The 23,756-nt window shown below is 37.0% G+C and overlaps 1 protein-coding gene across 1 annotated transcript in view; it reads left to right on the top strand.

Annotated features, from left to right (window-relative positions):
• ttll5 (tubulin tyrosine ligase-like family, member 5) overlaps positions 1-23,756 on the top strand; it is a 188,899-nt gene that overhangs the window by 40,890 nt on the left and 124,253 nt on the right. The window contains exons 12-16 of the mRNA XM_056242807.1: positions 1,833-1,914; positions 4,549-4,610; positions 11,225-11,316; positions 18,906-19,007; positions 19,159-19,250. Coding sequence (XP_056098782.1) covers positions 1,833-1,914; positions 4,549-4,610; positions 11,225-11,316; positions 18,906-19,007; positions 19,159-19,250 — 430 coding nt within the window. The remainder of the gene's footprint in view (positions 1-1,832; positions 1,915-4,548; positions 4,611-11,224; positions 11,317-18,905; positions 19,008-19,158; positions 19,251-23,756) is intronic.

Here is a 23,756-nt window from a genome sequence, read left to right as displayed (position 1 = left end):
TTTCACAAGCAAGACTGAACGTTTGTTTTTGGTTGTATTTGGTCATGATTTAATTAGTAATAGTAACGTTCAGAGGTTACATTTAAAAATACTACTGTTATTGTGTCACAAAATGTAGTTTTAATAGTTTTTCAGTCGACAATGTAGTTGTTTAAAGCTCAAATATGTGGTTTGTTTATAAAGATAGCGCCTATTTAAAAATTTGATCTGACGCTTTCGGAGTTGTAAGATGCGCTCAGCGCTCGTCTACCCCGCCTGGAACAGCCGTACCTCGGCCAGTGCTTCTGAAGTTTTCCCGCTGACTCGGATGTCTGTAGTCTAGTGGTTAAACATGAGATATAATTCGTCTTGATGTGTATATCTAAGGGGCGATCTTTGGTCTCATTAATCTATAAATGGTTCCCTAGTAAATTGTTTTGGCTGAGGGCAAAGTGAAGTTTCATAACTTTATATTTAGGCTATTTTAACGTTGTATCCTGCTGTATGTTTGACTGAAGCTACTTCTGTTATAATGGCTATTACTGATCTATAAAACTGAAATTTAACAAAAAGAGTTAAATATTAAAATGTCACTATTTAACTTATTCTGTAATTGATAATTCTTATTCTATTGCTATTATTATAGTATTATTAATAAACTATATGCTATTATCAATATTTTTATGATTGTATTATTGTACTTATGATATTATATAATTATACTATTCATTACTATTTTATTTGCTGTATACTATTTGTTTATTTTATTGACTAAACTCTTTACTATTACTTCTCACTTTATGTTATATTTACTATTTGCATTGCACTGTAGTTGTACCATAACGTATTATTATAAAGGATCCATCAGTTATCTTTGTTATTGCTAAAATCTGGTCAATCACAGAAAATGCTTTTTCCACAATAAGAAAACTTAAATTATATCTCAGTATGGGGGTCTTCACCATTCTTATCCAAGAATAAAAAGCCAAATACATGACAAGCCTGAGCTTTGACCATTCTTTATAAAAAATTTTTTTTTTACAATTTTCACAACATTACCTTGTTTGTGGTCGCTACTTAAGTTGTGCCTTTGCTCTCACTCGTATGTGTTGAGTTAATGCTTGTCTGTCTTTTGGAGCACTTGTTATTAAACTACGCTTGTAACTTTATTCATGTGTGTACACACACATCCGTGACAGTTATGACCTACTTGAACATTTTAAAGCACTGTTTATTTATTTTGTATCTTTGTTTTATTGTATTTATTTGTGCTGCCGCTTGTATTTTGTTTATTTGTTCTTATTTTATTACCGACTGTTTATTTGTCTTAAAAAAACTTTATATTAGTTAGGCTAGCAGTTTTTATTGTGTATGATTGAATCGAGAATTGTGAAATTTTGCTGGTGTCATAACCATATTTATTAAAATACAAGGTTACTTGGGTCAAAAACACATTAAACATTTTCACATTAAACACCAACAAAAATTCATTTACAATAAATCTGCATCGTTTTTAAAACTAAACTAGCTGCTAATTCAGTGACGTCACACAGCGTTTCTGACATGCTAGATAATATTTATGTCATAATTTATCAAAATATCCAAAATTCGATTAGTATTGAAAGTGCAGTGAATGCAAACTTTCTGGACACTAACACTATCAGGAGAGACATCATTTAGAGGATTTACTTCTGTATGTTAAAGAGGTTTTTAATGTGTATGTGGCCTGTGTTTCTTCTTCCATTACTGCTTTAATCTGTTCATTTACATTCACAGACGGCTCTCAGTAGCACTGGCCGCCTCTGTGTGGTGTGTGTCCTCCCATTCACCCGTGTGTGTGTCTCAATTCGCAGAACTGTATGGTTTCGACGTTCTCATTGATTCCAACCTCAAACCGTGGCTCTTGGAAGTGAACCTCTCTCCCTCATTGGCATGGTGAGCAACACACACACACACACACACACACACAAATCCTTTGATTTTTCCATTTTCTTATGTGTATGCTGATGTGTACAATAACTGCTTCTTCCTAGCTTTTGGGTGTTTGTGTTCTGCCTGTGTTTTACAGGCAAGTGCAGTTTGAGATCATGCCGTTTTGCACTTTAAATTTTCATCACATACTTCCATTCAAACAATGAATTTTAGGCAAATATAGAAATGCAATTTTGACAGTGATCTAGAACACAGTTTAGTTTAGGGTCCAATTCTCACTATTAACTAACTATATTAACTATGACTTTTGCCTCAATAAACTCATAATTACTGCTTATTAATAGTTAGAACGGTAGTTTAGGTATTGTGTGATTAAGGGATGTAGAATATGATCATGCAGAATAGGGCATTAATATGTGCTTTATAAGTACTAATAAAAAGCCAATATCCTAGTAATATGCAACTAGTTAATAGTGAGAATTGGACCCTAAACTAAAGTGTTACCTTGAAGTACAGTGGGTTCAATGGACTGTACAGTAGATTAACAAAATGCAAATTATTGAGCTGATGAAAGACTTTCCAAAACGCTTTCAGTAGACAAAAACTCCATAAAACAGATGCGAAAGTTGTGAGTTCCAGGACTTTTATAAAGTGCATGCCATTTTAAAAGACTCATTTTTATCCGTGTAAAACTCAATATGGTGTAAAGAACATCTCGAGCATTCCTTATGAACTCGCCGATCTATGCCACAGTGTCTTTCATAAGTGGTGGGATCAAATCGAAGCCTCCAAGAAAAGCCTATTTCAAAGCGTGACACCAGACGAGAGGAAGGATTTCCCGTTACAGGTGATTTGGTCGGCCATCAAAGATCTACTCAGTTGGATGTTTTCAGGTCTAGACATGTCCAAAACTGGATCCGAAGCTTTGATGCTCTGCGTTAAGATATTGCAACCAAGTGAGGCAACCACAACCGCCATCATTTGACAGTATTCCATCATCATCAACTGTATGAACATACCGAACAGTCATCGTCTGCTTCTTGGGAGTTGAAATGAAGGGTTAGAAAGCCAACCTGCGTTTCCATGCTAGTGGTTGCGTAAAGACTGGTGAAAGCCATAGAGCGAAGGGTTATCCCTGGCAACTCTCTCTCACCACTGACATTCAATTTTCTAATACTACTAATGAACATTGTCAAGATGTTCAGCAATGACATTCAGATTGTCATAGTCCGGTATTGTTCGTGTGTCACAAGCTGATACGATGCATTTGCTCTCTTGGATTTTTAGGGGTTCAAGCGCGTAGCGTAGCGCATGTCTCGGATTTGATCTGCAAAATTTTAGGGTATTTTGGATTTTTCGAAAAACCTTCTTTTGCAAACTATTTTTTTGCTTGATCTGAACCATTGCATAAAGATTCTCTTTAGTCTGGTTGCCAAGAATTATCCAAAAATCCGACGTTTTGATTCACTTCTGCGACGGGATGCCAAAACTTTCAAAGTGGGCGTGGACACTTTTAGTAAAACGGCTATAACTTTTGAACGAAATGAGATAATTTCAGCAAACTTGGTACACCTATGTATGGGCTCGGTCTGTGGTCGCGACTGGCCATTTAGTGCTATCCACCTTATTCCCGACGAGCTTACTGCGTTTTGAATTATGGGCGGCACTTCCGGTTTGGGGAACTTCCATTCAAAAAGGCTGAAACGAATCATTTCAAATCATAAGCTTGCCCTACAAATAAAGCTGATCCGTCAGTTTGACTGGATGAGCTATCAGTTTTCCTTCATGATTTATTTTCAGACATCATGAGAATAACGTTATACTTGGTATTTTAACGTGACATGTTATAACAAGAATATCTACGGCAAGAGCTCTTTTCAGTCGCTGCTTTCTTTTCCTCATGTTTATTTTCTTTTTTTCCTTTGCAATCCGCTGTAAAAGTATGAAAAAGGACAAGGACTCGTGCTTTTGGGGCTATTTGTTCTGTTGAAAGTGCCTTGTTGATTCTTTTACGCTTTTAAATTTCATTTTAATGTTCGATGGTTGAAGGGTGAGTCGATTAATGTCATCTCATTATGACACTTTTTTAACGTATTGCGTTCATAGAGCGAGCCTTTCACTGATTGTTTACAGCTTAACGGAAGTTACACCCATAATTCGCGCAAAGCGTCATGGGGCGTAGGAATAAGGAGGATAAAATGAAAAAACAAACAAACACGAAAACGGCTATAGCTTCGCAACAGTCAGTCCGATTGACTTAAAAAATGACTCAAACACCGCTGCCGTCGGCCAGTGAAGTTCTAGCGGCTGTCGGACAAGGTTAACGGAGGCCAATCGGGACGAAACACGCTGGGCCTGTTTGACTCACTTCAAAATTTTAAAAACACTGAAAAGAAAAAACATTTTTGCAGCTTGACACTGTATAAATCACCATTCAATTTCACTGGATGGAAATGAGCAGCTTAGACATTCTGCCCAATATCTTATTTTGTTTTTCACGGGAGAATCAGTGTTAGAGTGTGCTGTGTTGTCTGAAAGGCTTGTAAATCAGAACAGTTCATTGGCCCACAAGGTTTATATAACAATGCACTAATACTCCCCCCCCCCCCCCCCCCCCCCCTCTTTTTATATTTCTAGTGATGCTCCTCTTGATTTGAAGATAAAGGCCAGCATGATCTCCGATATGTTTTCTCTTGTGGGTGAGTTTCTCAGTTCACAGTCCTCTACCACTTCACCTCAGTCTCATGTTGTAAATGTTCTTGTATGGTCACATTTTCAGACCACAGAACACCCATAACTGCAGGTTACTGCCTGTGGCCGTGGCTTTTGTCATGTGGGTCACATTTGTTTGGTGTAAAGTAATGACCGGTTAAGAGGATGGAGAGTTGTGCTTTCCTCCCTGACATGAGGTTTTATAGGACTCTATGATTTTTACGATGCGGAAAACGCATATGAAATCGCTGAATCCAGTATAACACAGAATGTTACAGAATTTGGCAAATTTTGGATAAATAATCAAAAGTAGGGATACACAGTTAATCAAATGGTGATATGGACTAGTGTCTTTTAACCCTCTGGGGACTAAGCCCTTTTTGGTCCGTTTTCTCTATTTTTACATTTGGCCTTATAAACCATATGTAATGGCGATGGAACACTATGTGTTTGGTATCTATAGATTCAGAAGACCCTAAGCTAACATAAGCATGCATGTAATGTGTTTATAAAGGAAGTATGAGTGAAAAATGTACTATAAACTAGAGAATTTCAAAAACGGAAATTCGATTTTTGTCATTTCTGAAAATCACACATCACACAACAATAGTGAACAGTTTTTGAACAAAAAATATATTTGTCAAAGCCTTTGCTTGACAGACATGTGTAATTGTTAAATAAAATGTGTAAAGAACAATGAAAAATTTAACTTTATTTACAAATAGTCCTAGGCGTTTTTCTTAGGAATGCTTAGAATTTTCTAAGCAATGCTTTCTCCTCGTCACTCTCCAGTAATTGTTCCAGAGCTTGTTCCACCGTAAATAGTTTACTGCTTGCCATCATAAAAGTGCTAAAACAATAAATAATGCTATAATTGTATGTGTGTATATATATATTAGGGGTGGAACGGTACACAGAAGTCACGGTTCGGTTCATACCTCGGTTCAGACATCACGGTTCGGTACGATTTCGGTACAATGGAGGGAAAAAGCAAAACAAAAATGCAGAAGGCATTGTATTTTTTAAATAAGTTTTATTAATAAAGGCATAGAACCAGTTTATTTGTTGTGCACTGACAATAGTTTTATATAATTAGTTTATTAAATAAATTAATAAAAAGACAAAAAGACCTTGCGATATGTTTGGTAATTGTACTATTCATTTAAAATTATTTTGCTATATTTCAGATCAATATATTTGTTTTCCTTAATTTTAATTAACATTATTAATTGGCAATGTAACATTATTCTCATCTGAATTATAAATAATTGATTTCTGTATAAAATAATACCACCAATTAAAAACGCATTCGATTTTCTTTTTTAATCAATGTTGAATGTGTAAGATTAGTGCTCCGAGGACAAGAAATGAAAACCAATGCAATATGATGAATGTCCAAAAGACAGACTGTTTTGAAATGGAGTTGGATAAATATGTTTTGCTTTTAAAACAGTGTGTATGTGATTTTGGTTGGGTGACAGTTGTAGGTTACAGTTTGACAAGAGTTTACAGTGTGACAAAAGCACAATGTTGTGTTTTATTGCGAGTGTACACAAATATAAGTAAACACTTTGCAGGTTTAATGATCTGTAATCTGTATAAACAAAATGACTCTCTCTCTCTCTCTCTCTCTCTCACACAGTTCGATCGTGCCCGCGCGCCTCTCTCTCTCTCTCGCGCGCACACACACACACTCTCCATCATTGCAATCTTGACATCGCAGCCTGTTCATTATGCGGTCACACCAAACGCGAATAGAGCTTCAAATTCGCGTCTAGTTCGACGCTAGTCCAAAGCGAATAGGACGCGCGTAGCCAACGTTTGAAGTGAACGCGCGTTCAGAGCTAAGCCGATAGTACAGATTATGTGTCCCTAAAGAACCCGCATATCTAACAGTAGTTCCGCATTACATTAATTAATTTGCACGCAAGTTTTTTATTTTATTTATACCGTGTATTCTCCGTGTAAATTCGTGCACCGAACCGTGACGCCCGTACCGTTTCGGTTCGATACGAATACATGAACCGTTCCACCCCTAATATATATATATATATATATTATAATTGTTCTGTCTCTCTTTCATATAAATCTCTGATAATCCGCTCCGTAAGCCTCCGTTCGCTCTCTCTCCTTCTCTCCATTCAACGCTGTTTGCGTCATATCCCTAACTATATAGTACCACCCCTTGCAAGGCTACAGAGTCCTCTGATTTGCTAGATACGTCATGGTAACCTTCCTCTGATTGGGTAAGAAAAATATTTCTCCATTGGCAATTTTTCCATTGGTTGTTGTTCGCGGAATCTGCCAAACAACATTGATTTCATTGGCCCTTTACATAGTGGTATTGCGCAACAAGGAAGTGTGTATATTTACAAGCCGGGTAAGTTATCACTGTTTTCAGCGGAATCTGAGGAAGACGGTATAAAAGACCGCAGCTCTCTATCATTAATAGTTTTTAAGATAATTACACATTTGTAAAAGTATGCCATTTTGGGCGGTACCGCCCAATCCGTCCCCAGAGGGTTAATATTAAAACACAAAAACACAGCTATTGAAGTCTCAGTTTGCTCTACTACACAAACTCAGTCATGTGTGACGCTCATCTACACATAAACACACAAACCTAATCTTCAGCAGCATTTCACCATTTCATCTGAGAAAACTATCGGCAGACACACACACAAACTCACAGCTCTTCACTACAATCCGCCAAAATAAAAGTTCAGTTTAACTTGAAGAAAATGTGACAGGAATATATTACTCTTTTATAGTAGAGTATAGTTATTAAACATTAAGGAATATCACACAATGGGCCTCATTCATGAAACACAAGCTGAACAAATTTTTGTGTAAAGCGTTTGTAAAGTAAAGCCGCTCTGAAGTAAATTTACGGATCAATGAAAATGTTCGTATTTTTAAAATGTTAGTTGGTAGGAAAGAAATGTACACCTGCTCCCTACCACACTAAAACATTAAAACGTTCTGTTCTTTTAGGCAAACTAATGACACTGCATTTGATGCACTATGTAGCATAATAATATTTCATATTTCACGATGTTCGTGTGCCTTTTTATTTTATTTATTTTTTTAGCTAAAACTGTTCAACTTTGGCTAAAACGCAGCGCTCGTCACTGTCACTTTTTACCCAGCCGTCCAATCACAGTTGGGAGGGGCGGGACAAATACTACACCGACCAACCATCCCACTTGTACAACGTCTAAACAACAATTGAAAAGTTAATATTTCTGGTTACTGCATTTTTACATTCATTTCATAAGTCATAGCAGCCAAAGCGTCTCCGCTGTAAAAACCCTCGCCTCCAAAGCGCTCTCTAGCGCCACCATCTGGCCAGAAGAGCAACAGACATTTGGTGGACGCACGTTAATTGAATATTTATTGTTTGGCATATGACATTAGTCTCTATTGCAATATAATGGAGCCAAAACTGAGAAGAGAGTCCAGAAGATTCCACAGCGTTCCTGGACACGTAATTTGCGTAGTTGTAATTCATAGACGGGGATTATGCTAATTGAATGAGCTTGCACGTGCGCCTTATATACAAATGATCGGAACTCATCAACAACAACATGCACACGTCTAAACTGATGTTTACAAAGTGTTTGTGAATCCAGAGTTGAGTTTTCGGGAAAGTCCGCTTTACGTGCAAATTACTTTGAATGTACTCGTATATTTGTGAAAGTTTCATGAAGGAGGATTTATCTATGCAATTATCTAATCAACCAATTACATGGCAGTTGCTTCAATGCATTTAGGGGTGTGGTCCTGGTCAAGACAATCTCCTGAACTCCAAACTGAATGTCAGAATGGGAAAGAAAGATGATTTAAGCACTTTTGAGCATGGCCGGTCCGAGTCCGAGTATTTCACCAGACGGGCCGGTCCGAGTATTTCAAAATCTGCTCAGTTACTGGGATTTTCACGCACAACCATTTCTAGGGTTTACAAAGAATGGTGTGAAAAGGGAAAAACATCCAGTATGCGGCAGTCCTGTGGGCGAAAATGCCTTGTTGATGCTAGAGGTCAGAGGAGAATGGGCCGACTGATTCAAGCTGATAGAAGAGCAACTTTGACTGAAATAACCACTCGTTACAACCGAGGTATGCAGCAAAGCATTTGTGAAGCCACAACACGCACAACCTTGAGGCGGATGGGCTTCAACAGCAGAAGACCCCACCGGGTACCACTCATCTCCACTACAAATAGGAAAAAGAGGCTACAATTTGAAAGAGCTCACCAAAATTGAACAGTTGAAGACTGGAAAAATGTTGCCTGGTCTGAGGAGTCTCAATTTCTGTTGAGACATTCAGATGGTAGAGTCAGAATTTGGTGTAAACAGAATGAGAACATGGATCCATCATGCCTTGTTACCACTGTGCAGGCTGGTGGTGGTGGTGTAATGGTGTGGGGGATGTTTTCTTGGCACACTTTAGGCCCCTTAGTGCCAATTGGGCATAGTTTAAATGCCACGGCCTACCTGAGCATTGTTTCTGACCATGTCCATCCCTTTATGGCCACCATGTCCCCATCCTCTGATGGCTACTTCCAGCAGGATAATGCACCATGTCACAAAGCTCGAATCATTTCAAATTGGTTTCTTGAACATGACAATGAGTTCACTGTACTAAAATGGCCCCCACAGTCACCAGATCTCAGTCCAATAGAGCATCTTTGGGATGTGGTGGAACGGGAGCTTCGTGCCCTGGATGTGCATCCCACAAATTTTCCATCAACTGCAAGATGCTATCCTATCAATATGGGCCAACATTTCTAAAGAATGCTTTCAGCACCTTGTTGAATCAATGCCACGTAGAATTAAGGCCGTTCTGAAGGCGAAAGGGGGTCAAACACAGTATTAGTATGGTGTTCCTAATAATCCTTTAGGTGAGTGTAGGTACAGTGTATATATAAGTATATATAGGAATATAAGTTTTATGCATGTGTGATTACCACTGTTTTTGAGAAGACATTTTTGTATCATAAAACACACAACCTAGAAAAATTCAATAGAAAACACAGAATTTGGAAAAATAATTAAAATGTGATTTGGAAGGGCCTTAGGTTTAGCCTCTCTGTCTCTCTCGCTAAATCTATATTGCTCAAGGATCACAAATCACTAATGAGGCATTGCTGACTGCTGGTGGTTTTGTCACATTTTTCCGACCATGAAATTTGACATGTGACGTGCCTGAAGAGAAATCAATACCCTGCATGCTCACCACAGCTTTAAAGAGTTCCCCGCAGGCAGGGTTCGTTAGCATTAGATGGCTTACATGGAGGGATTGTTTTAGACGCTTGCATGAGTCATTGAACTGTCACAGTTTGGCTGAAGAAAACACCTCTGCAGAGCTCATGAAAATAATCATTGCTCAAGGCAAAGTTGTGTTGTGCTTGTGCAATCGCTTGACACCACTCCAACAACTCTCAATCTGACGCCAGAGAAAGAAACGCTCACTGTAACGATTGATCTCAGCTCAGTGATGCTGTATTTGATCTTGTTCGTGTTTATGGCAGCATCTGTGTGATCCGCATTTCTGATGATTACTTTACATCCATTTCAAACATATCTTGCCGTGGGAGAACTGATAAACTCGTCTTCAATTTTGGTAAAAGTCCCATTAGTGAACATGAGTTAATGCATTAACTAACATTACATTTGTTACAGTATTTATTCATATTTGTTACAAAAATACAACTTCATTGTTAGTTCATGTCAGCTCAGGTCTATTAAATAATATTTACAGATACAACTTTTGATTTAATAATGTATTAAAACGAACATTAACTAAGCTTAATACATGTTTTAGAAGTATTTTTCATTGTAAGTTCAAGTTAATTAATGTAGTTAACTAACACTTAACAAATTGATCTAAAAAAATAACAGTTTTCTATATGAATATATTGAAAATAAGCGAATGACCTGCCTAACCCGAGCATTTTAAAGAAACTGTTAAAGACGCATCTTTTTTGTCAACACTAGATCCATTAATACTAATACTAATTGACTAACACTAATACCAACAACAACAACAACTTACAGTGTGTTCTTTTGTTGATTTAACTGCTTCTATTGTCTGCTAAATTATTACATGTAAAGTGTAATTTATTCCTGTGATCAAAGCTGAATGTTCAGCATCATTACTCCAGTCTTCAGTGTCACATGATCCTTCAGAAATCACTCTAATATGAGGAGCTGATGCTCAAGAAACATTTATGATTATCATTACATCATGAATGTAGGGAAACCATAATACAGTGTTCTTTGATGAACAAAAAGTTTGAAGAACAGTATTTGAAATAGAAAAGATTGATTGATTTAATGTATTAATAAAAGTATTAATTTCTTCATAAACACTTTTGAACGGTAGTGTACATCAGCGAGAAATACTGTAGAACTTCTAACGAGGCACCAAACTAAATATTTGATTTGATTTGATATGATTTCAACTTTTTCTGACTGTCTGCTCCAGTATTTGCTCTGCTGGTTTTCTACACACAGAAATAAAAAAATGATGAATAACTTATCGTGTGTAGATCATCATCAAAGTACACTTTTGCCTGAACACAGCTGTTTGTTGCCCTCAGGTTTCGTGTGTCAGGACCCTTTATCACGACAGCTGCGCACTGACAGAGCTGGGCTGGACTCGAGAGTGAAGAATCCTACCCAGAAGCCTCAGGTAAACATACACACACTTTACCTGATTTATATAGTTTTCCTTGTTTAGGATATACACCCGAGCAACACGTGACTATTAGGCCAGTCATGATGATTATTATAAAACGGTTAGTTCCAGTCTTTGGTTCTGATTGGTCAATAGCTGTGTTTTATTCACTATAAAACACAGCTATGACAAGCTAGTCATTTGTCAGTTGCGTCTTACTTCTCAGTGTTCACAACAAGTTTCAGTCCTTTCAATATAAATATAAATATATATTAAATATTACTACTGACTGACTCACTTTGTTGCCATCTAACGGCGAAATAATGTAACTTCTGTTGTTGTTCGCGGTCAGGGACTATTTTTTCCAGCGGAAGGAAGGCTTTTACTGATTTTACTTCATGAAAGTTGCATTGATACATATTTTTTGGCTTTAATATTTGTATTGTGTGGTAACCATTTTATAAAAGCAATAAGGTACTCGAGGCTAGTGCTGTATCATTAATAACTAACAGGCATGGCTTATTCACGATACAGCACAGCCTTGAGTACCTTATTGCTTACTTAAACAACCTGGTTTTGTTTTAATAATAATAATAATAATAATAATAAGAAAAACCTTCATGTTTCAGCATTTAGGTGTGTCTGCGCAAGACAAAAGTCAGTAGGAATAGATGGCACTAATCTAACTAAGATGATCTCTGTCATTGTGCTCTTTCTAGTCTATGATTATTATTTTCTAAAGATGTTAAAACTTGATGATGCCACTGTGACCCCCAGGGGTCAACAGACTTCATCGATTATGAGATTGATTAGTACTGTGGCTGCCTTCTGGATTTAATTAAGCTATACATACTTGAAATCGGACCCACAATTCCCTTCACTTTGACCCAGACAAATTTGTTTTAGACCTTCAGCTTTTTGATCAAAAGGTTTATCAAATTACTCAACAATCTTTTACCAAATGAAATAAATATTTGTATACATTCTCTATGTATGTATATCACACTAAAATTGGATGGAGTTTATGGGATTATTACATTTCCCATTAATTTCTGCTTTTTTTCAGCTATATTTTCTAGTGTGTCTTAGCTAGACCAAAATTAAGGTATGGCTCACTTATCAATAACCAGTATTTTTAAAAAGGATTAGTAAAAGCCTGCTCACACAAAATACGATAACTATAATGATAACAATAAATATAACATTTTAACAATCATTCTAATTCTATGACAATAGGGAAGTCCTGTTGGCTTCACTGTCATGGTCATTTATATGATATAAACTGCTATACTTTTCAATTTCATGCCCCAATTTTTACAAAGGCAGACAATTTATTTGTTCATTTTTCAAATTGCTTGAATTAATTTGTTGGTCAAGCGTGTGTACGGCATTGGTCCAGGATAATAAGCTTGAGATAAGCAACTAGTGTTCAGAGGCTCGTGAGTTTCACCCTGGTCACTAGATTGTGTTATTGGTTCCAAATGCTTATAATGGACTCGTAATTTTTGGCGCACAGACAGTTTGGGTGGGACTCCTCAGCAACCCATCAAACTGGCTGGCAAAATTTGAAGCAGCTGTTTCATATCAATATGATGAAAAGGATTTAGGGAATTGCATGGTGGATTTGGGAGACAGCTCTCCTCCGCTAACAAACAATACGTTAAGGAGCTGATTTCCCTGTCCATTTACTGGGTTTCCCCCCAGCATAAACCAACGTGATCCAGCTTGATGTATCAAACTCCCCTTTTTGAGCCGTGCCGTGGATCGGCTGAGTGTTTGAGGCTTATGTGCAGGTTATATAGGTAGAGGTAATTAGGGTACTGCTGATTACCCTCTTTGGTAACACTTTACTTGAAGGGGTGTGCATAAGACTGACATGACACCTTCATAATCATGACATGACACATGGGGTTTATGTATGTTTATGACAACTGTCATTAAGTGTCATTCGCTTAATTATGACATTTTTAATGCAAATATGACATTGTTTGAGATGTCTTTGTCATGACAACTTGACATAAACCAATACATCATAACCTGTCAGTGTCTTTGTCATGACAACTTGACATTATCAAGACAACACAACCTGTCATAAATATGTCATAAACGTGACATACCAGATTAATTGTCAAACTTAAGAAACTTTAGCTTTATGAGTTAACTTTACATTCAACTGTTGGCCATTACATTACATTACAACCAACGGTTGGTTTTGACATTGGCTGTCATAAGACCATTATAACATTTTAATGACAAATTCAATGTGTACCACTGTAGTTGAGGTCAAGAAACATATTCATGACACAGTTATAACGGCCTCATGACAGCCAATGTCAAAACCAGCCACCTGACAGTTTAATGTAATGTTAACCCATAAAGCTAAAGTTTCTTAAGTTTGATAATTAATCTGCTATGTCATGTTTATGACATATTTATGACAATTTATGTTGTTTTGGTAATGTCAAATTGTCTTGACCAAGACACTGACAGGTTATGATGAATTGGTTTATGTCAAGTTGTCATAACAAAGACATCTCAAACAATGTCATATTTGCATTAAAAATGTCATAATTGAGCAAATGACACTTAATGACAGTTGTCATAAACATGCATAAAACCTCCTTCATATTCATGATTATGAAGGTGTCATGTCAGTCTTATGCACACCCCTTCAAGTAAAGTGTTACCAAATCTTTGAGTTGCTTGATACCCCATTGTTATAGTACAACTGCACTTTCTAGTTTTAATAATTTTGCGAACCTGACCAAGTGATATAGAGCTATATCGAACCTGACATTGCTTTTATACAACAGTTCGGCGGAGCAAGTATTTAAATGAATGAGATGCAATCATGGAGTGTCTTTAAAAAAAACCTACTTTCTTCCACCACAGATTCAAATATCAAGTTGACAATTTAATAGTTGAGCCCAAGCCTCTGTTACTAATTCGAAAACATCACCTTAGAACTAGCAATTAAGGAATAGACTGCTTAAGTTAAGTTATTATTATGTATAGTATTACTAAGTTGAGTATTATGAGAAAGAAAGAGAGAAGAGAGTGTGTGTGATTACCTGCATGCGTCTGGTATAGCTTTCATTCTCTAGGTCAAGTCATAAATGCGAACAAATAATGAATCAGTTTGCCATGTCCGTGTGCGGCGATATCTTTGTCATAGCATCCCTTCAAGAGTTCAGGGGATTTCACATGACAGACATCAGCGCTGTTCAATGCATTGACCCCGTGACTGCGTTGTTTGTCTGTTGAGACTCGTAAGGTGCTGTGCAAAGTTAAAAACCTTGTTTCATTCCTCAATGAATCTGTAGTTACTGAAAAGTCTACTAACACACTCATAAAGACAGTTTCTCCTCCGCCATTGCCGTTCGCTGGGCGAAATACTGTCGCTATGGTCATTTTGTAAGTGTATTAAAGTCCTCCTGTGGTGAAACCAAGCTTTAATGTTGTTTATGTGTGTATGTGGTGTTTTTAATATGCTTTAAGACACACCATGTGTAAGTTCATAAGTCGACAGCATTGCTGAGTATTTTCTGCTTAAAACTGCAGTGAACCAAAGACAGTCTCAAAAACACGGTTTGAAATCGCTGGTGTTTCTGACGTCACAAACGACCTTGTAACCAATCAGATCAACGTGTGATCGTCAACCAGTGGATCTCTGAGCTGAGTGAGTGAGTGGAGGCGGGGCTCATTTGCATATTCATAGAACCACGTATACTAAATGAGGCAAGGGTGTCGAGTTACATTCAAGATATTTTAAGACATGAAGAAATTTTTTCCAAGGATAAAAACATTTAAATATGTCATTTAAAATTAAATATTTTACTTCAGGGGGACTTTAAATACTTGAACTGTTGTATATAAGCAATATCACACTCGTAGCCGTGCGATATGGCTCTATATAATGATTATCTACGGCTGAATCACAGCCATAACACCAAATCCATCAAGACTGAGGCAATTTTATCTTTATAATGAAGTGTTTTATTTTTAGAGCTACATATTTCCAGTGAATTCAGACCATGCACACATTAAGCACACGATCCAGAAATGAGCTTTAGAGGGTTTATGAGGTGTGTTGTTGATCGTGTCTGTAGCACAAATGGTGCAGGACTGGTTATGTGTGTAAGGTTAATAATTACATCTCTTTTAAACAGCATGTGAAAGCAGTGTGTATGCGATGCAACTACTACAGTGGATTTAACAGTTTCTACTATATAACAGCGCTGCGGCTCTATAGACGATAAGGCATTTCTGTTAAGGGATTGCTCAAATCACCAACTCGTCCGTTACTTCTATTTTATATAATTTGACTCTGAGTGTCTCTTACGCAGTGATGTTTGCTTGAGATGAATTTTTGCCACAACAGTTTTGGTGTCAGAAGTGATATTCCTTGGACGTGCCTCCTGGACCTGAGATCGGACGGTGTTTGGCCACCTGGACTAAGTAAGTTCCAGCTCTACCTCGTAAACTTGAGAGAGAGGGGCCGACCGATATCAGGGCCGGGAGAATCGACCACTGGAATCTAAAGAACCCGGTGGCAACAGAAGCATCTCTGGTAAGAGACAGTTCAATTTATTTTCTTTTGGGTAAGTTAATTAAATTCAGTTTAAGTGGGGAGAAGAGTGAAATTGAACCATATTGGCTGAAGGCTGTTTCTGTGGTACGTAATCTGAGATTAATTGAGATCTATATAGATCAAGAGATTTCAAACAGATACGAGGGAAAAATCTGAGATTAATTGAGGTCTGTAACAGAACAAGAAATTTCAAGCAGATAAATAATCTGGGATTAAGTGAGAACTGTAACAGATCAAGAGATTTCAAACAGATAGGTACCCTGAAAATTAGTTGTTCCACGACGGAGCAAATTGTTTTTAGGTACTGAGGCTAATTAGGGGGAACCAGAATTTTTTGGTAAACCGTAATTAGGAGGGCACTAATAGTGCAACCCGACCGATTTGGGTTAAAAGAAAAGAGTCGGATCTGTTTGGGACGCCTAACAGATTAAAGAAAACGCGCGTTGAAGAGAAATCCACAGAGAACAAAAAAACAGCCAGTATGGGGATGTCTCAAAAGCAAGCTTGCGAAATTTGATACACCGGTTTTCTGTAGAACTAGGAAAGTATGGGGGAAAAAATGTATGTTTTAGATATTGAAAAAACTGAGAAAATACCATGATTTCCCCAGGGAGGGAACACTGAGCACAAATAGACTAAGACTTCTCTGGTTAGATTTTGTTAAATATGGCATTAAATAGAGCTTACTAAATTGAATTAGAAGTGAACACAATATGGTTAGGAAAACCGAGGTGAAATATGGAGATGGGCGTAGATTAATGGAAAAGGCTTAATGATAGGAGTTAGGATTGTTATTCTAATAATTTTGTTATTCATGGGTGAATATGATTACAGTGACAGGTGAAACATGCTGTCTGTTCAATTGGTGAAAAATGACAGTCTATCCCAAGGATGAACAAAATTATGTGACGATACATGTAGCGGGAGCTACAGTGAGATATGTGTTAAATGTATGTTCTGTTTGTTTTTCTTCTATTTGTTTATTTTCTGAGAAAGATTAAGGGCAAAAGATTTAAAGAGGGTTAAAAGCAGCGGTCATCCGTGTTACGAGATGGCGTACAAAGATAGGGTTTGAAACTGAGTGATTTTTATTATACTTTTATCTGTTTGTTTCCTTACTATGTTATAACTACCTTTTTCCTTACTGGCGTGACTGAGGGTCTGTTTACAGGAGCGCAGGAACAGTGATTTCTCGTTTAGCCCGGCGTCGTAAAAATGTTTACTTGCTAGCTAAAATATTACGGGGCCTTTCCCCAACAAAAACAGCCTTATGCTTCTTCATTCTAAACTTTTCTTCACAGGTTCAAGGAGAGTGATCATTTATGCAAAAATCAGAGATAAAGAGTATAAGTGTGATGATATGACTTAAAATTTGTTTTATTGTTTATTATTGTGATTATGGGTAATCAGAATGATAAAAAGTGAGGAGTTGTAGTGGCAATTTTAATGATATTCATTGATCTTTAGTGAAATATAGATGATTCAAAGAATGTCACATGTGTGTCTCACTTGTAGTGAGAGAAGATTCTGTTTATGTACCTGGGGAGGCAGAAGAGGGAGACACTCCAGAGAACAGACGAACAGGACCTCTGACCTAGATGTCAGAAGGCCATTTTGGTGCAGGGGGGGGCTTATTGGGCCAACTAGTGACGTCTATGGAAAACTACTGGGAGGAAGGCTCTGGGGGGAAGAAGGCCTTGAAACTAAGATAAAAGCTAGTTCAGTCTGTCTGGGGGTGTGTCACTCTTCTGCACAGGGTAACAACTGTGTATTAGACTGCTCCTATTCTTGCAAGAATAAATACTTCTATTTTATATAATTTGACTATGAGTGTCTCTTACGCAGTGATGTTTGTTTGAGATGAATTTTTGCCACAACATTAGCAACCGGAGATATTTATAGTCCGCTCAGCTCGGAGAACCCTTCAGTTTAGCTAACTTACGAGCCAGAAAGTTCACGTTTTTTTTTTCATGTAAGTTAGGCTTGTCTAGCCATGGGCGTTACACTTTCGTTTTTTTTTAACCTATAATTAAAACACACAGGTAGGCATAGTATAACGGCCAACTAGATGTTTGTTTTGACACAATAAATTGTAACCGGATACTTTGACTGCCTGTTGCTATGGTTACTCACAGCTGATGTAGCCAGCGCATTTATTTATTAATTTCGAACGGTAAACAGTCAGCTTCACCAGAACTCCTTTACTAGCTGTCCTCTATCACTTTTTAATGGACACCCTGCAGCCAATCAGAATCGAGTATTCACCCAGACCATGGTATAACATTAGTTAATGCACTGTGAACTAACATGAACAAACAATGAACCGCTGTATTTTTATCAGCTAACGTTAACAAAGATTAATAAATACTGTAACAGATGTATTGCTCATGGTTAGTTCATGTTAGTTAATACATTAACTAGAGTTAATAAATAAGACCTTATTGTAAAGTGTTACTGATATTTTTAATATCTCATAATTTGGCAGCCGGTATATTAGGCTGCTGTCACTTTAAGACGCACAGATAATCCCATTATACTGTTTTATATAGCCAATATACTTGGCACTTTGGGTGTGAGCACAAAATCTGCAGGAATGAGTAAAATTATGCTGAATACACGCAATCCCACGGCGAAATTCAAGCCCTGTAACACCAGCAATATTCATCCGGAGCAAATGAAACGAGTGAGTAAAGGGATGCGTGTTTGTTTGTGTGTAACTCGCGTTCAGAGAGATGAGAGAGAACGCTGGTATTGTGTAACCCGCGGAAGAGTTTCAGATGTGTCAGTATCGATATGTGTCGAATAGTCTAAACACTAGATTGCACTTACTTTGTTATTTCAGATGCCTTTTTAAAAGACTACAATTGAAAAGTGTATATTATAAAATTCAACCTGCCAAAGTGGCTAGTAGGAGTGACTGCGTTACACGCCACCGCTGATATACACCCGCTTTAGTAGTAGTAATACTGATGATGCGTGTAATATTTTTGTAATAATTCCCTCTGATCCCCAGCGTCAGAGACCGCCGTCCTCCAACAGTGCCGACCCAGAGGCTCAGAGAGAGACACACAGCGCGAGGCAAGCGGAGAGCACACTGGGCCTGACAGCAGAAGAGGTCAGCATCTCTCACAGCCCTCGGTGTTTCCATGACCTCAGCCAAACCATGCCTGCGTGAGGAATGTGCAGATAGCAGGCTGATGCATGCACCTTCTTCTTGGCTGCTCCTTACATATTTGATATTGAACAGCATGTTCTCTCCTGGACAGATGAAAGTCCTGCGGAGGGTACAGGAGGAATATGACAGGAGAGGCGGATTTGTTCGGATCTTTCCTACTCCGGACACCTGGGAACTTTACAGGTTAGAGAATGACAGGACAGAAAGAGGGACGGTTTGCATATCACAAACTGATGAGATGATTTAACTGAAGCCCAGAAATGGCGACAAAAGCAATTTGTTAAAGAGCAACTTTACAATTCGTTTACATTTGTAAACATCAGTTCTATAGGGTTTGCTTTAGGAATAGTTGCATGTAATTACGCAAAATTTACTGTTATTACTTTAGTAAGTGCGTGTAACGTGGACACTGTAAAATAAAGTGTTAGCACGCTTATTAATCAACAGTTAGTCAACTTTTACAAACACATTATTAAAATCAGTATCTAATATTATTTAACAATGAACAGTTGTGTTTGTATTAACTAATGTTAACACAAAGATTAATAAATACTGCAACAAATGTAATGCTCATTGTTTAGCTAATGGAAACTTATTGTAAAGTGTTACTGCAATTACATGGTAAAACCACACGGTTACATCATTATTCATTTACAGCCATAAAATGGTTGCCGACAGAATGCAAAGACCCATTTTGAACACTTACAAATTGAATACAGCAGCTAAATACAGCTGTGACTCCTTGTTCTGTAAAGCCCGGGGCAGGACACACCAAGCCGACGTCAAAGCACTAGCACAAAAAGCTGGACTTAAACACACTAACAGGACGAAAGGCGACGGTTAACCAACACGTGTGTGTGTAATGAAGTAACCGTCTATATCAGCGGGTATCGATAGTCCATTTTCCTCATTCAAAAAGGGAAAGTGAAACTAGGGCTGCAGAAATACAAACCGTAAACAAAGCAGCGCTTGCTTACCAGTCGGCTCATGTTATTATGAAAATATTTGTGCTTTCGAAAGCTCAGGTAAGATGTAAAATCTTGACTTCTTTGCTTGCTTTCATCACTTTCGCTTTTATTCTCGTACACCGACTCATTTGCGAAGCTGAATAACCAATCAGAGTTCCCTCTCGCATCAACATGCTGAATCGGCTCAAAAAACTAGAGATCACACCGGAAACACGAAGCCGACCGAAGCTCAAAAACAGCCTGACATCTTGGCGTGCATTGCCCGAGCGATCTATGATAAACCATCACACTCGGGGTTATTACAGTTCACTAAAACACCATAAACAATGTTAAAAATGTTACTTGAAATATAATTTCTCATTTTCCTTAAGTTTAACTTGATGCAATAAAAAGAGGACTTACAATAGAGGAACAAAAGCAATTTGTTAAAGAGCAACTTTACAATTAGTTTACATTTGTAAACATCAGTTCTATAGGGTTTGCTTCAGGAATAGTTGCATGTAATTATGCAAAATTTACTGTTATTACTTTAGTAAGTGCATTAACGTGGACACTGTAAAATAAAGTCTTACCACGCTTATTAATCAACAGTTAGTCAACTTTTACAAACACATTATTAAAATCAGTATCTGTTAATATTATTTAACAATGAACAGTTCAACAGCCATAAACAAAGTTTTGTTACTTGAAATATAATTTCTCATTTTCCTTAAGTTTAACTTGATGCAATAAAATAACAATCATTGAAATAAAAATGAATAAAAACTAGATTAACCCTCTGGGGTCTGAGGTGTTTTCGGGGTCCTTGAGATGTTTTGGCATGCTCTGACATTTGTGCATTTTTCAGTTGCTTATAAACATATTAATGGCACAGGTGAAATTACACTCTATATAGCACACACAGGGCTACCATTATATGTGAGCAACATGTATGTACATGTTTGTATTTTTGAGAGAATATTGTTTATGCGTGGTTATTGAAAAAACTAAAAAATAAATTTTCTAATATATGGCCACAAATAACATACTAAATATCTGTCCACAAGACTTTTGACTAGTGGATGTTGTCGCCTAGAGTATTTGCTTCAAATTGATCTGAAAATCATTCTGGCTAATCATTCACATAAAACAATAGATTGTTTTAAATTGTGAAAAACATTTTTTTGTTTGCAAAGGCAATATGCGGATGGGCGGATCGGCCCAACCCCCTCATGAATAATTAGGCAGTTCTCACCTGAGCAGACTGCATACTAATGAGCCTTTCATTCAGGGGTGTCACACAAGAAAGAATGCAAGGACAATATATATATATAAATAAATAAATATTTATATACACACACACACACACACACACACACACACACACATATATATATATATATATATATATGTGTGTGTGTGTGTGTGTGTGTGTGTGTATATAAATATTTATTTATTTATATATATATATATATTGTCCTTGCATTCTTTCTTGTGTGACACCCCTGAATGAAAGGCTCATTATATATATATATATATATATATATATATATATATATATATATATATACATATATATATATATATATATATATATATATATATATATATATATACATATACATATATATATATATATATATATACAAACAATCAAAATATAAATGAAAGCCAAAAGCACATTTATAGTCACACCTTTTAGCCATCCACATACCATTTTTAGCCATCCACCGCGGTAAAAATAAACCAGTCGCATTTCAAAGTCGTACGCGAAATGACCGCCAGGTGGCGCAAAGGGACATTTAGCAAAACGTAAGTGGGGCTAATGTCTATTAACAGTAGCCTAAGGATGAAATACTACAAGTTATGGTAATTTCCAAATAAGCCTACAACAAATTGTTGGTCATACAGATAAGATATAATCTTTTAAAACTGTAAAAGGTTAAAGTAGGCCTACACTCACAGGCTAAAGACAAAACGTTTTCTCGCTCATGTGAGAATCAAACGTTTGGTTATTTCTCAGTAACAAAATTCATAGCCGAGCGGTAGAACTGATGGTTCATCATCAAGATGACACAGGTTCAAATCCCGCACAAACATGGTCTGCTGTATATTTTATATTTATTATTGCAGAGAGATTTGTCTAGCTCTAAAACTCTGTTACACCATACAGTTTTGTTTTATATAGGCTATATATATTTTTTTATTTATTTATTCCAGGCTCTCACGCCACCCCCCCGATTTCTCACGCTGAAGTGTCAACCCGGTCGGTCAAATTCCTGAAAGATATAGTTTATCTATAGATCTACCTGTTGAGCCACTCGTGATCGACTAGTTATTATACCGCAAATTAGTTAAAATATCCCGTAATCTATAGCGAGCGTGCATGCGAGACAGATATTGTGCTCCAAACCGTGCGCGCGCATGGCAGAGAGGTCTGTTCCCTACAACCTAGAGTTTTTAAAAACATGGTTTTAAGTAAAGTGTGATTTGCCAGGGGGGACTGGGATTTCCTTCTGGTCTAAACATCCCTACTTCTGCTGAATTATTTTAATCCCCACACCCCTCCCTCCACAGCTAATCAATGCTATAGGCTACTTCACCAATATCAAATATATAAAATAGAGATATGCAACAGGCACGTTTAAACGAAAAACAATAAAATCAAAACCAGCGTTTCAGTTGTTCATTAGTTCCAGTGGCCTTAATGCATGCACGGCTTTTCAAAATTTCACAAAGCGTGTTGAGATTATTTTGAATGAAATATTGAAGTTTATAATTAAGTGTTTTGGCACACCACGCCGAGTGACCCTATGCATTTTTCTAAAGTCGGGTTTTATTCTGGCATCGTGAGTTAGTGTTCGACAAACGCGGCGGCGCGTTCATTTAGATTAATTTATTTATCTCATTATTACAGCTAAAATAACTTAATAGGCGACTCCGTAATTTTTTGGTCATACAGATAAGAGTAGAGTAACTTACATCGTTCAAAACTGTAAACTTGTATTCATATTAGGCTAACGACAAAAACAGTATATCTGTCCTCTCTGTCTCCGGGAACTGCGCGTCACAAAAATGAACCGAAAGCCACTTCAGCTCAGTCACGATAAGAAATCGGCTATGTCTAAAGCCTTTAAATGTCTAAATATTTAGGCTAATAAATGTTATCTGATTATGTAGGCTAATCCATATGAAAACGAGAGGTACAGAGGATCTACTCAAACATGCGCTTCCCAATGAGAAAATGACAAGACATGGGTGAAAATCTCGCTCTAATTAAATGTAGGCTAAATCGCCCTGAATTAAAATGTAAAAACATAATAATGTATTTGTCGAAATGTTGCGATATTGTTTCATTTAAGTTCATAATTATTCTATAAATGTTATTTAATTTAGCAGCATTACCACGAAGCACCGTGTTTCGATATTTATTTGAATAATACAAAATAAAATAAAAACTTAATTCACAAATTGCATGCCTGGTTGTAAGGATCCAAAGATCCCTGTAGACTTTAATATTAAGTGACAACAAATTCACAAGCGTTTTTTCAGATTATATTTAGTTTTGCTTGGAAAAAGCTGCCCCAAACCAGTTTTATTTCATCAATTATTGAAATAATGAAATATTTAGTAATAAACTTGACAGAAATATCACTAGGCTACATGTAACTTAAATCATTTAATTCCTTCATTATCAACACTGTATAGAATAGCGATTTAAGTGTGAATTGCGACTTCTCTT

Source organism: Rhinichthys klamathensis, unplaced genomic scaffold (genome assembly GCF_029890125.1).
Source record: "Rhinichthys klamathensis goyatoka isolate OS25496 unplaced genomic scaffold, OSU_Roscu_1.1 h1tg000754l_1, whole genome shotgun sequence".
Classification (NCBI taxonomy): domain Eukaryota; kingdom Metazoa; phylum Chordata; class Actinopteri; order Cypriniformes; family Leuciscidae; genus Rhinichthys; species Rhinichthys klamathensis.
The sequence above is the reverse complement of the archived record's forward strand: the minus strand, read 5'-3'. Positions and strand labels throughout refer to the sequence as shown.